Source organism: Pipistrellus kuhlii, unplaced genomic scaffold (assembly GCF_014108245.1).
Source record: "Pipistrellus kuhlii isolate mPipKuh1 unplaced genomic scaffold, mPipKuh1.p scaffold_m20_p_1, whole genome shotgun sequence".
Classification (NCBI taxonomy): Eukaryota; Metazoa; Chordata; class Mammalia; order Chiroptera; family Vespertilionidae; genus Pipistrellus; species Pipistrellus kuhlii.
The window spans coordinates 35,199,781-35,214,142 of NW_023425404.1; the positions used below are offsets into that span (position 1 = coordinate 35,199,781).

Sequence of the window (14,362 nt, forward strand, 5' to 3'; positions counted from 1 at the left end):
CATCTACTTTAACAAGCCGTGACATGCCAATTATTTGCTCTTCTGGAGAAACCTCAGCCTGAAATCTGTTTGATTGCCATGGAGATAATCTTTTAAACATAGCTTTTACATTCTTTAAAGACTTTTCCCTGTGGGAGTGAGAAGGTTTATCTGACCGGGGGGCGGGATTATTCATTTTTATTTCCAAAGGAAGGACTATACTACCAGGTGATAGTAGTGTGCACTGGAGGATTTATTTTAAGTCTGCCTCCTCACTGATAGTTTGTCAATGAGGTTGTAATAATTAGTTTGTAATACTGTCATACTTTTTCTCAGTGTAAACCTTGCACTTTGCTCTGCGATTCCAGGCCTGAATTACTTGATGTTTGAAAAGTATCCCTGTCTGGTTGGGTTCTATATTTATCCTGGATGTGGGTATCAAGTGCCAATGTCCTCAAGGGTTTCCTCTCAGGGAGATTATGCTTGTAAATCCATTAGCCTCAAAGACTACCTGGCGCTGTAGTCAGTCTCATACCCATTTTTCTCACCTGGGCGTCCCAGCGATTCATTAACTCTTCCCACTAGAATGCAAGCTTGGGCCAGCAGGGGCTCCAGCTGGTGTGCAACCTGGCAGCCCTAAGGCCCAGAGCGAGCCCTGCTCACAACAGATAGATGGTGAAAGTCAGCAGATCTTCATGTGAAGTGGATGTGCTGTATCAAAATAGGAACAATCCACAGAGTAAAGCAGAGCTGGTGGGCCCACGACCCTGTCCGCTGCTCTAGTCCTTTCCCCACATCACTACCAGCAATGGTCTGGGCAGTAGCTGCACCTAGTTCTGTAGACTGAGCTCTCTGGGCCTCGGAGAATAGACCTCTGGGGAGTAAGAAGATAAAAGGTGTAATTCTATTGAACGCAGAATTACAAGGTTAGAAAAAAGTTGTTAGTGGAAACCAGATTAAAACTTGGGCTTGAATCTCTCCTTCCAGGTCCTGCTGGGGAGAAGAGCTGGCCCAAGAACTACCCATCCTGTGGGGGCCTGATGCAGTCCCCAATCGACCTGCACAGTGACATCCTCCAGTACGATGCCAGCCTGGGGCCCCTCGAGTTCCAGGGCTATAACGTGTCTGCCAACGAGCAATTAACCCTGACCAACAATGGCCACTCAGGTGAGGGAGAGACCCCAGAGACCCGCAGGTGTCTAGCTTCCCTCAGCTGCCTGCCTGCCCTCGTCCATCTGCCGGGGAGGGGGCTCCACTGAGGCACGGGGGTGGAGGTGGGCGAGGGAGAGGGGCCCAGACCACTCCCTTTAGGGGTGCTGGGGGTCCTGGGCTCAGCCCCTTCTGCCAGGGCAGCACATGTCAGAAGAAGCACATGGCTTGGGGTGGGAAAGGGGACAGGTCCGGGTCCCTTTGGCCATTGGCTGTGGCGTGGGAGTGAATTCTTGGGCATCATGAACTCAAGGAGCCAAACAGTTCATTGCAGGCCTGCACCCAGGCTTTGGAGTCAGACAAGCCTGGATCTGAATTCTGGCTTGAGCTTTCATCTGGAAAATGGGCATATGAGGAGGGGGGTACTATGAAGATGAGAAAGTATATTGTTGGGATCTGTTATCCAGTAGATGCTCCATAAATGGCAATTATTAATGTTGCTGTGATAGAATTCTACAGCTTGGCAGGCGTTCATTAAAGGTTCTATCTTCAAGGTCAGGTGTGCGATGCATGGACATGTGAACAAGCATCCACCTGTTGGTCTAGTATCAGTGTTCCGCCATCATTTCCCATTTCCCAAGGGGAACCAGGAAGGTGCTGCTGCCGCTGGGATTGCTTTAGTCAAACAGGGATGTTCTCAGGGAAAGAGGCTCCTGACACACAGGCTGGGTTTCTTGGGTCTCCACCTTGCTGCATCCACCTGCCCCTGTAGGGGACCAGAGCAGGTGCTGTCTACCTGACTCTGAAGGTCCCCTCTCCCCTCCCCACAGTGCAGCTGACGCTGCCCCCGGGCATGCACATCCAGGGGCTGCCATCTCGCTACAGCGCCACACAGCTGCACCTGCACTGGGGGGACCAGAACGACCCCCACGGCTCCGAGCACACTGTTGGCGGGAAGCACTTCGCTGCCGAGGTGAGTGGGGTGGCCGGGCTGGCGGGAGCTGCCCAGGGTGGGTGACCTGGCATCCTTCCCCTGGGCTGGTGTGCAGAAGACCAGAGCACGGGGGTGGGGGTGGGGACTGTAAGATCAGTGATGGGGTGAGGGTGGGGGGCTCTGCCTTCATGCTCTCCACAGCCACACCCAGCCCTGTGAGCACTCCTCCGGCCACCCTGCAGCTCCTCTGTGGTGTCCAGTCCTCTTTCTCTTCTAAACAGGCTGAGTTTGTCTCTACATCGTTTACTGAGCCATGCTGCTCAGAAGGCAGTGCTCCCAGCGGGCACAGCGGGACACGTATGCCCGTTTTCTAGACATCGCTCTTCGGTTGGCACATACCCACCAGCTTGTCTAGCTGATGCACCCCCTGCTGAATTACACGGGGCTAACGGCTTCCCCAACTTCTCAGTCTTCTCCACATGCCACGTTGTGGGCACAGGTCTGTCCCGTCCCGTCTTTCCTTTCCCTGAACATGGGTTGTGCTTGGAACTTGGGACCCAAGTCCAGGGCTACCCTTTTACTTGGCCACAAACCAAGGGATGGCTGGCATCGTAACGTGCAGGGTGTCATGGCAACCAGAGACTCACCAAGGACAGCTTGGGGTGCCAACAGAGCCTTGTGTTACGTAGTCCTGAAGCACTAACCCAGAATGCCAGAGGAAGGCAGGAGGAGGCGCAGCACGTGCGATGGTGGGAGAGGGGAGAGTTGCTTTTTGTCAGAGCTCCCATGGACTTGAACGTAGGGTGTGTTCTGGATGTTTACAGGGCAATACGAGGAGGTAAATTCAACTGATCAGCCAGCGGAGCCCACAGTAAACACTGACATAACCGCTCTCTGTTCTTAATTGCTGAGCTGCTTAATGCCTCAGGCTAATGACAGGTTGAGCTGCGAATGTGGAAAGACTGTAATTCTGGCCCCGTCGCATGGCACTGCTGGAGGCGCCCATATTCCAGGCCAGGCCCCTCTCTGAACCCCCACAACTGCGAGTTCTTCCAGGCTAATTGCTGTGTGGAGGCTCCTACTTTCCCATGGGGAACAGAGGAGTTAGGGTGTAGGCGGGAGGGCTTGGACATTTAAAAATACTTCTAGTTATTGTATTTTCTGCTATTAAGCCACATCATCAGGCTAAGAGCCTGGTGAAGATGGACCATAGATGTCAGTAACAGAGAAAATGCACCAGGTTGCCCTGACTGGTTTGGCTCAGTGGATAGAGCATCGGCCTGTGGACTAAAGGGTCCTGGGTTTGATTCCAGTCAAGGGCATGTACAATACCTTGGTTATGGGAACATCCCTGGTGGGAGGTGTGCAGGAGGCAGCTGATCGATGTTTCTTTTTCATCAATGTTTCTAACTCTCTTTCTCTCTTCCTTCCTTTAAAGAAAATCAATAAAATATCTATTTTTAAAAATGCACCAGGTTAACCCTAAAGTGGCAGATTCTCTATGGAGGGTCCTTGGGAGTTGGAGGTTCTTCTGGATGGAGTGTGTGTAAGACAACTCCATCCTCTCAGCAGGGGCTTCCCTTCTGTTTGTATTAGTCTTAACCTTCTCTCTATTTAGTCTAAACACAGTGTCCACAAGCTCAAGGGTCATAGGTAAAAAGAAATAAGTCTCTAGGACCTCCGGGGTCTTAGCCATAGGATTCTGTTCTGTTTGTCAAAGCAATGCCAGGCAAGGATGGCGTTGGAGGCTGCATCCTTCGAGGAAATTGGGTGAGAAGGGGAAATGATGAATTAGGAGCCTCCAAGAAATTCTGAATAGAGGTCCACATTAAAAAAAAAAGCAGTAATTTGATGTAATTTTTAAAAATTAGAAAGGGCCACTTAAAAAGTGGGGAACATGGAGCTGTTCTCAATAAAATATCCTTGAATTCTAAATATAACCATATAAGATGGAAAAAGTGGCAAAGAATCAACAAAAATGCACGTGTCAACCTGTAGATCTACAATATTTACTAATATGTTTTTTTGGGAGAACAAATGACACCACCTTTAGGATTAAAAACCAGGTTATAAATGTTGTCAGAATTTGCCCCAACAATGTCTCAATGCTTACCTAGACTTGTTTTCACTTGAGACCAAATATTAGACCTGTTGTTTTCTCTACCTGAGGGATAAAATTGTACTGAGGATACAATTACAATTAAGTTACTAGCACAGTTAGAGGTTTACTGCCCTGGCCCCCACTGCTTCCAGACCAAGTGCATGGCGGCCAGACACTCGAGGCATTTTGCCCCGGGCTCCAGAACAAGTAAGGGAAATTAGAAGGGAGAAGTGTTCCCAAGTACCAGGCTGGTATAGAAACCCATTTGATGGTTCACTCATACTTCCTTCAGTATTACTGTGCAGCTGGTACTGTGCAAGCAGGATGTTAGACACAGGGATGCAATGAATGAGTAAGACGGACAGTCTGGCCTGGCAGTTTGCAGGGGGAATGAGGGAAAAGGGAAACTGAGGAGCCATGCAGGGAGGGTCTGAGAGGTGTGATCTACCTGGAGGGGAGGAGGGAGGTCGGTCCTCCCCATGGGACTCCAGTCTCTTGCAAAAGCCAGAAGTTCCCACGACTCGCCCATCCCCTCATAAGCGGCTTCTCGCCCCCGGCAGCTGCACATTGTCCATTATAACTCGGACCTGTACCCCAACGCCAGCACCGCCAGCAACAAGTCAGAAGGCCTCGCCGTCCTCGCTGTTCTCATAGAGGTAAGAGAGGTTAAGAGGGGCTTTGAGTGAAGTTTGAAGCTGGGATGATAGCAGACTGGGCCTTTGGTTCCATGCATACCGGTGTCTTGCCTCCAGAGCAGGTGTGTGTGTGTGTGTGTGGGGGGGGGGGTATTCCCCATAGAGTTCCTTCTCTCTTGGCCTGGAGGCAGCACATCCTGTGGCTGAGCAGCAGAAAGGGGCGTGTCCTTTGTGACAACGGGAAAATGAGCCCTAGTCCCCGGCCCCAATGCATAAGGGATGGAATTGCCCAGTTGGACAGGACATGTGAGTGTGAGTGTGTGTGTGTGTGTGTGTGTGTGTGTGTGTGTGCTGATGGTGGTGGTGCAGTAGGAATCATTTAGTTCTGTGCCTGAACTCCTGACACAACTCCAGGCACCCAAGGTCCATCCTTAGGGACCCTGGAATGAGTTCCTTCCTAATCCCAGAAAATGGGAACATCTCCTGATTCCCCAGCATCATTTTCCCCTAATGCAGTGGTCGGCAAACTGCGGCCCGCGAGCCACATGCAGCTCTTTGGCCCCTTGAGTGTGGCTCTTCCATGGAATACCACGGCCTGGGCGAGTCTATTTTGAAGAAATGACATTAGAAGAAGTTTAAGTTTAAAAAATGTGGCTCTCCAAAGAAATTTCAGTCGTTGTACTGTTGATATTTGTCTCTGTTGACTCATGAGTTTGCTGACCACTGCCCTAATGAGATAGTGTATGCCTTGTTTCTCAACATGCGCACCGCCTGACCTGGCTCCCTCGAGTTCCGGCTCACAGCGGGTGACCGGGGAGCGCGGGCTACATCCCGTCCAGCATTGGGGTGGAAACAGCACCTCCTGAGCTACAGGAGGCAGGATCGCTCTACCAACCCCGTACCAGCCGGGAGGCCCATCATATCTGTCCTCCTGAAGGGCATTCTTCAGGGAGGCCTGGCACAGTGACCATGGCCCCGGCCAAGCTCTCCCATCACCACTGTCGGCCCAGGCTCGCCTATAGGAATCTCTCCCAGTCCATCCCTGTCTCTGTTGCAGATGGGCTCCTTCAATCCCGCCTATGACAAGATCTTCAGTCACCTTCAGCACGTCAAGTACAAAGGTGAGGGGTCCTGGGTTGCCGTGTCGCCCTCTGGTGGGACGGATGCAGTGACTCCTGTGGGACCTGAAGGAAAATGGATGCGGAGGGCAGTGCCTGGGGCCAGAAAGGGGCTCGTTCACGTTTCTGGGCTCAGTCACCGGCTCCGCTGCCCCTCCGCGGTGGGGATTGAGGCCCACGCATCCCCCCCGACCCCCCTGTCTCTCCAGGACAGGAAGTGCACATTCCCGGCTTCAGCATTGAGGAGCTGCTTCCCCAGCGGCCGGCCGAGTACTACCGCTACCGAGGCTCCCTGACCACGCCGCCCTGCAGCCCCACGGTGCTCTGGACGGTGTTCCGGAACCCCGTGCACGTTTCCCGGGAGCAGGTGAGCGCCGGCCCCGCCAGGCCCCGCCGTAGCCTCCCCAGCGGCTCGCTGTCCTCACCTAGAGCTCCACTGGCTCCTGTTCCAACCGCCCGAATGCCACGGGCGCCTGGGGAGCGCCCTGTGCGGCTGTCAAGTCAAAGGAACCCGAGCCCGTCCCCACCGTTCTTTAAAAGAGCCGCTTTTTAAAGAGGTGCTGGAACTCTTGGCTCTGCCACTAGCCAGCGGTGACAGCACCAGTCTCTTCAAATCTAACCCTCACTGTCATCACCTGTGCGGTCAGAGGGGCAGAGGTGGCTGCTGAGGCTTCTGGCCTTCCGTCTCGCAATAGACTGTAAGCTAGAGGGCAGGGATTCCCATTTCCTCATTGCATCAGCCCCAGCTCCCCGGTTTCTGAACCGATTCTGAGTTGCACACAGGTGGCAGGCACAGGTATCTGCACTCGCCTTCCCCAAGCCTGGGAGGTGGGAAGACAGATCACCTTACCCCCCCGGACCCGGTCACCCAGAGGCCCACAGGGGAGGGGGCTGTTCTCTGGTCTTCCCGCTGCTCTCTGCTGAGTCTCTCTCTGCCAAGGCGCTGGGGGCAGAGAGGGGAAAGTCCCCTCCTGAGGTCAGGCCAGGGGGCCCTCACTCTGCCTGAGGGTGTGTGCCCCTCTCCCGCAGCTGCTGGATCTGGAGACAGCTCTGTACTGCACACACGAGAATGACCCATCACCCAGGGAAATGGTCAACAACTTCCGGCGGGTGCAGAAGTTTGATGAGAGGCTGGTGTACATCTCCTTCCAACAAGGTGAGGACTGCAGGGCGTGGGGGGAGTGTGGTGCCAAGGCATCCTTTGCTCCCCCTCCCTCAGGCTTTGTCCCGATGTCCTTGGGTGGGTTATGAGCTCTGTGGCCACCGCGGGAACCAGGGTGCATGAGGAGCTACTGTGTGGGGGGTTCACTGAGATCCCCTTCGTGCTCTCCACTTCCCTGAGCCTTCGTGGGGGGCGCGGACCGGAGTCCTCGTTAAGCCTGGGAGCCTCCCACAGCTGGGAGAGAGAGAATGCTCCGGGGACTCTCTGCTCTGGAGACCTACGCCTTCTCCTGAGGCATGTGGCAGCCCCATTTCATGGGATCACACTGCTCACTTCTCCTTCCAGGCTTTCTTAGCCCCAAGGCCCATCCCCAGCCTTGCTGGGGGGTTTGCCACCAGCACCATCAATGTCCAGGGTGCCCTCAGGGAGGAGGTCGTCCCTGGGCACAGCAGCTCACCGTCCAGGGCGGCAGGCCCGGACCCTCAGGCAGGCAAGCACCAGCCCTCACTGCCTTTCTGCCTCCTCCCCCGGAAGCTGCTCAGGCACCAGCACAGCAGCTACTGAAGGAAACTAACAGTTCGCTGTATCTCCACACACACACACACACACACACACACACACACACACACACACACACACCCGTGAAAGCCCACTCTCCCTTTTAAACCCAGAACTGTAACTCCCCATCTGGACTTGCTGGGCACCTACCTTCATACTGCAGGGTCTGGGAAAGGGGGGAAGGGAGCACCCCCGGGACCCACGCCCTTCTTCAGGCCTCCAAGGTTTCTCTCTCCCTGCAGAGGCTTGAGCTTTCCCCACCTTGGGAGTCTCACGTGGTCAGGGAGGCCGGTGGAAGGACCACTTCACCCTTACATGTCACCGGTGGCCGACCTGGGCCAGGTGCGCATATTTAGAGATGGCCCCTTCGCCCACGTGTGCCAACTGTCCTTGCCAGCTCTCCGCCTTGCTTTGTTCCTTTCTTATTGTGTGAGATTCTAAATGTCACCTACTAAGCTTAGTAAACATATGCAGATTGTATTTCAAAGCCCTGGTTAGAAAGCTGTGGAAGCACGCCCTTCTGAGTCACCCGTACCTGTACCTCCGGTCACTAGTAGGTCCTCCTCTGTCCATTGCTTGATCAAGAACTGCCCACGAACTTACCTTCTGGGTTCTCCCCTCCAGATACCACTCGTTAAGGTAATTTCCCCTTTCCTAAGGTGACCAGACATCCCGATTTTCTAACAATTTGTCCCGCTTCCCATGGCATTTTTAAAAATCGGGACTTTTTTAAAACGCCGAGGGACACGGGACAAATTGTTAGAAAATCGGGACTGTCCGGCCAAAAGCGGGACGTCTGGTCACCTTCCCCTTCCCCTCCATTTTCTGGCCTGAAAACGGAATCTGTGAACCACAGACCTTCCTGAAAATTGAGAATGTGTGTAATGTGACTTAGAGAGCTCTCAAAGACCGCAGATGTGCGGAATTCTCCCCCTGGATGTAACCTGCTCCTTTCCTGTTCCTCTAAACTGAGCAGATGGGGTCAAAGGTGAAACAGAAATTCCTCATCTCTTAACCAGAACTGAGAACTCTGCCTGCGGAGAGGGGACTTGCCCACGTGGACCGGGTGGACCTGGCTTGTGATTTGAGATGACAATCGGCTCTGTTCTCTGGGCTCGTCTATACACGTCCCAGGGGCCAGGGTGGCAAACGCTCCCCTGTGGTCAGGACACGTAGGTCTAAGAACTTACTCTGTTTCCTCCCGACCGCATGATGTGGGCAAACGGTGTCCCTCTTTGGCCCTGGATCCCTGGCCGTGGACTCACGGGCTGACCCCCTTCCAGGGGCGTGTGCTGACCCTGAGTGGACACTAACGGCCTCCCATCCTGACTTTGCGTTGCAGGGACAGTGTTTGAGGGCGGTTACAGAGGATGAGAAGAAGCCATGCAGGAGCTTGAGGCTGACATCCCAAAGTAACCCCCGCGTGTAACGATGAACTGTGGCGTTGGGAGTAATTAGCCATCTTCTTAGACCGGCGCGGGTCTAAGCTGGCGCTTGTAGAGCGGGCGGTGCCGTCGGGGCGTAGTGGGGTGCTTTGTAGACCGCCCAGGTGGTGAAGGGAGCGGCCCCCAGGCCGAGTCCCAGCTTTTAGGACGTCAAGATCAGGCCCAAATGCAGCGTTGCCACTGCCCGCACCACGGGGCTCAGCCAGAGCTGCCGCTGGGAAGAGCCCGGGCTGGACCAGCTCTCTCCTTGGAGGGAGACTCCATGGCAGTCCCAGGCAAACCTGCTCATTTGGAGGCTGATTATAGAAACGTGGCCAGAATTCTCACTTCCAGAGGACGCGGGCAGCCAACGGGGCTGGTACCAAGGAGTAATGAGGAGGCAGCCCCCCAGGAGTGAGGCCCCAAACCAGGGCACTGCACTCAGGAGGCCCTCTCACACCGGCTGCCTCGCCGGGGGTGCAGGTGTGAGGGGGAGCAGGTGTGTGGGTGAGCCTGCTCGTCAGTGAGCGCCCGGAGCTGTTTGGACTCGATTATTTGCACACTGTCTCAGAGGCGTGTTTGCAATTAGGTGTGGTTCCCTCGGGTTTTCTCTGGAAGTTGTCAGGAACAGCCGAGTTGGAAAACTGCCTGGAAAAAAGTCACCGGAAGGATATCCTCTGGGAGAGAAAGTGCATGGGCTTTGCAAGGAGGATCTGAGACTTAGCCAGAGTGGAGCGATTTAACGTGAGCCTGCCTCTTCCTCGGCTGTGCTCAGAATGGAGGACGGGACCTGGGTTCTGTCCTCAAGGGGGTGTCGTCTAACCATGACTGAGCCCCACGGCAGGGCTTCCCAGACCGTGCATTTGGGTCTGGACGGTTCCTGCTGTGGGGCTGTCCCGTGCATTGCAGCTTTAGCAGCGTCTGGTCTCTGCCCACCAGATGCCTGCAGCACCCCAACCTGTAACAGCCACAGCTGTCTGCAGATGTGGCCAGATGTTTCTGGGGCCGAGGGGCAAAATTGCCCTGATGGAGAACTACTGCCCCAGGCGTGGACAGGGACTTTTCTGTCACAGGACTCCAGGGTATTACACCACGAGCCCTGGGAAAGAGGTTTGTAATCTTTGGGATGAATAGTTCTCTCACCCATTTCTCTTAGCCTTGGACATACCCCATTACATAAAAAAGATACTCAAGTTCTACAGCACATGTGTCAAACACAAGGCCCGCAGGCCAAATCTGTCCCGCCAGGCCTTGCAATGTGGCCCGCACCGCGCTGTCATCACTGCACTCCGCTGCGTTTCCATCACAATGACAGTTTATGACTGTTCAGCAAACCATTCGGCCCGCGATTTAGGCTGGATTTTAGATTTTGGCCCCTTCTCTGATTGAGTTCGACACCCCTATTCTACAGGAACACGAGGCCCAGAGTCCCTCTTGGGTTTGATTGTTTGGCATGAGAAACCCCAAGCTTATTATTTCAGGGTAACCTTCCTTCTCCAGACTGAGAATGCCATGTGGCACTAGAGTCACCACCAGGGCTCCTGGTGTAAAACTGGAGTTCCCCTCCCTCCCTTTAGTGCAAGGTTTTCTCGCATTGTTGCCTTTGGTGAAAATGCCCACTCTTCCTGGAGAGGCGACAGTCAGGCCAGGCACTTTCCACAGCTCCTACAAGGTGCCCCCACTGAGTGACACAAACGGAAGCTGGACTGAGGAGGGGAGAGCAGGCTCAATGTCCTTAAGGCGGGATCCGGAGAGAGGAGCACATCCCGGGACCATTCCCGCCTCACAGGAAGCCAGATGCCCCTGCGAGGAAGGGAAGGCCTGCAGAGGCGGAGTCACTGGAGTCCAGGGGCTCAGTTCTTGGTTCCTGCAAACTGACTCTTCTTAGCCTCAGACACCGACACTGGGTCCAGATGGTGATGGGCGACAAGGCTAGAGCTCGTCCAACCTGAGTACTCATGTTGTCTAGCCCTCTTTTCAACATTGAGGGACAAGAGGAAGCCACAAAGTTTCTATAATCCTGTCTTATGGGCCTGCGCTGAGCAACTGCATGTCCCTGCAGTAGGAGCAGAGCGGGCTGAGGTGCAGGTACACAGAAGGGCTGCACTGTGGTGATGGGGACGGGGGTGTGGGGGGGTCTCACCCACAGCAAATCTGCGGAGTAGCCCGATCAGATTTTGCTTGACCCTAAGGAACCTGGGTCTTTTTAGAAAACCTTTGAAAAAGAGGTAGAATCAAAAGCTTACAAAGCTAAGATGGCTAATTATCTAATGTTTTGAGACTGGAATGGATGCTATGTGGTTATTGACCTTGTGTTTCTCAAAGTTCCTATTTATAAATAAACTCCATGAGATGGGAAAGGATCAGTTCTTCCAGAGCACCCCAATGACAGCCCAGAGGAGCGCCTGCCTTCCAGCTGCCCCAGGGGGCGGGGCTGGCGGGTCAGGAGTAACATCCACGGGCTGAGCAGCGAGTCCCAGTCCCTTCATCCAAGGCAGCTCACCACCCCTCTGGCTTTCGGCGCACAGCCAGGCTAGCTCAGTGGGGAACAGAGAGCCCACAGTGGGCCTTGCCTTGCCCCTAACAAGCCTCTGGCCCAGAGCAGACCGTGTTCAGAAACGACAGTGGGCAAGGGGGTCCGACCGGGAGCTGGAACTGCCTTGGCGAGGTGGCCTGTGACCTGCCCATCGCCATCTCCCCAGCACCAGCCACACTGTCAGCCCCCTCCTAGCCCGGCGGCTGTCTCTGGGTGCGTACCCCATTTGCTTTGCCTACACTGTTCCCATTGGGAGGCCCCTCGCCTCTTCCACCTGCAAAACCCTTTCAAAGCCCAATTGCAATCATGTCCTCCCAGAAGTCTCCCAGTCCCCCTGACTGCAACTTGGTCTCCTTCAAGAGAAGCTGGAGTCACGTGCCGTCTCTGTGACTGAGGGCACCGCAGGGTGGTTTGTTGCCGCACGGAAACAGAAAGATGTCTAGCTTGTCCGCACACCACAGGCGCCGTAAGAACAGGGACGATGGGAGTCTTTCTCACTTTTTGTGCCTGGCCCTGTGCCTGGCGCTCATGACAAGTTTGAAAGAATGTAACCAACCTGTCTCCCTTCCCCGTCCCTCGCCAGGGTCTTCTCTGCAGAATGATTTGAACATAAGCCTGGTGGATTGTTACCATTTAGTTTTATCTTTATTTTGCTTTGCTAACAGTTTGCCAACAGCATTAAAATCAATTCACTTGTTTAAGAAAAACTAAAGATGGGAACTTAGCTATGAAGGCCTCAGGGGGGAGTTGCCTAGAGCTGCTACCAGGCTTTCCGGGGCCCCGACCTGATCAGGATAAAAGTCCCCCTCACCACCCATCCTCCCTTCAGCAGGGATAGCGCCATGCACCCGAGGCGGGCACTGTAACCCGCGCCTACTGCCCTAGAGCCGTGCAGCCCCCTCTCCTGGGCCTGCATTCCTGCAACCTGGAATTCCTGCAAGCCCTCCCTCCTTCCCTATTACAGTCGTAGAAAACCAGTTCTCTCATGTGATCCCGTAGTATCTTCTCAGCCGACTTATTTGTCAAAATGACTTCTTTCCTGGATTATTTCCTCATAGTGTTCATAAGGACAAGTCCCCAGGTAGGTCCTCCAAGGATGGTGATGTTCTGCGATGACTGAGCCCATCTTACCAAAGCATCATCCTGGTGAGGGCTAGCGTGTCGCTGCCTGGAGTCCGTGACTTGTCTGAAGCAGGATAGTCAGAGTCTTACCATTCGGAATGGGATTACCCAAACGCTCCCTGCCTCTTTCTGTTTTCACTACCTAACATGGCCCCTACCAAAACATGGTCCATACTTTAAAATAATCCTTAGAAAAGGACTGTATTCCTTTTTACTCAGAATTCTGTCTGAGTAAACAGAATTGCCAATAGCCTGGAAAAGGCTGGACTTGTTCCAGGAACTCCGAGCTGTGTCAACGAGGTGCTTGCTCCTCGGCTGGACCTTTCTGTCTGCGCTTGAGGCCTCAGAAGACCTCAAGAGCAGTTAAGCCGCAGCCCTCGGCCCAGCATGATGCCCGTGGAAGCCGCAGCTCCTGAGCCAGCCAGACCAGGTAGCAGTGCCCCCGTGGCAGGCAGCCTGCCCGTCCTCTGAAGCTGTCCCTTCTGGGCGAGGCATGTGATGGTCACGGTATCTGTGTGGTTTCCTTGTGAGTGTCGGATCGCCCTGTCTCTGCTCGCCCTGACATGCACCGGAGCACATTACGGAATTCGGACAGATGGCTCCCTCATGTCAGTGCAGCGTGCCCCGTTACCCGAAGCTCAGGGGCTCCTCCCTTGTCTCTCATCCAGGGACTCTCGTGTCCATCTCTGTCCACCGGCCTCCCTCTGTTTCTCCTGTCTGTCCCACTGACCTTCAACGGGAACAGCTTGTCTTGTTCACCATCAGAACCAAACCATTTCTTTGTTGAATCTACAGATGAATTTCTCAAGCTCTGTCTCTCCCGCATCATCTTGGATGCCTGTTCCCTGCAGCATCCCGGAAGCTGCTGTGATGCAGGCTTTGGTTTCTCTCTCTGGGCCTGAATCTCCGGTCACCCCAACAGCTCTCTCTGCGGCCCAGAGCCTCCCGGCTCCCCCTCACCCTTTAGTTCGTAGATGCTTTGGTGTCCGCCTTCCATGGGACCCCAGCCCACGGCTTCGCCCTGCTCCGCAGAAAAGCCCCGCTTCCGTGACGGTTGGTGCTGCAGGAGGCGGGGCGTGGCATCCCGTCACCTTCCTGCCTGGGCTTCTGCAGGCGCGTCTCAGAGGTGGCTGACGCTCTGTACTTGCTCAGTCAGGCTGCTTTGCTGAAGCTGCATCGAAGTTGTGGTTGAAAGCTTCTGGCCCAGCCTTGGGGCGCCCCTGGTTGCGGTGCTGGCTCTCCTCTCCCTGTTCCCAAGCAGGGGCCCCCTGGCCCTCACAAGGAGAAAACCAGGCCATTGTGCACGGGCCCCATGCAGCACGGCCACTGCTCAGGGAGCCAGGCAGGCGGACTCTCCCTCCAGACCAGCCACCAAGCGGGGCTCTCGAGAGAAGCCCATTCCCGGAGGCCTGGCCTCCGCAGGCTGCCCAGCTCCCCAGGCCACGGGGCGGGCACCCCCTCCAGCCCCGGAGCCCTGTCGGCTGTCCGGGCCTGTGGCTCCCGGGACACGTGAGGTGACTGTGAAGATGGTGACGATAGAAACTGTCGAGTTTGGACGGCTCAGCCAAGTGGTTGGGCTTCCTAGTTACAGCCTCCTGTGGTGAGAACTGGTTTGGTACCACAGGCATCTGGAGTTTTAGGAAC

At 54.8% G+C, this 14,362-nt stretch overlaps 1 protein-coding gene across 4 annotated transcripts in view; it reads left to right on the forward strand.

Annotated features, from left to right (window-relative positions):
* The window catches only part of CA12 (carbonic anhydrase 12), a 53,023-nt gene that overhangs the window by 33,851 nt on the left and 4,810 nt on the right, over positions 1–14,362 (forward strand). For all 4 annotated transcript variants that reach the window (XM_045581819.1, XM_036439711.2, XM_045581809.1 and 1 more), the window contains exons 3-8: positions 967–1,146; positions 1,959–2,101; positions 4,724–4,819; positions 5,856–5,919; positions 6,126–6,283; positions 6,946–7,072. In XM_045581819.1, coding sequence (XP_045437775.1) covers positions 967–1,146; positions 1,959–2,101; positions 4,724–4,819; positions 5,856–5,919; positions 6,126–6,283; positions 6,946–7,072 — 768 coding nt within the window. The remainder of the gene's footprint in view (positions 1–966; positions 1,147–1,958; positions 2,102–4,723; positions 4,820–5,855; positions 5,920–6,125; positions 6,284–6,945; positions 7,073–14,362) is intronic.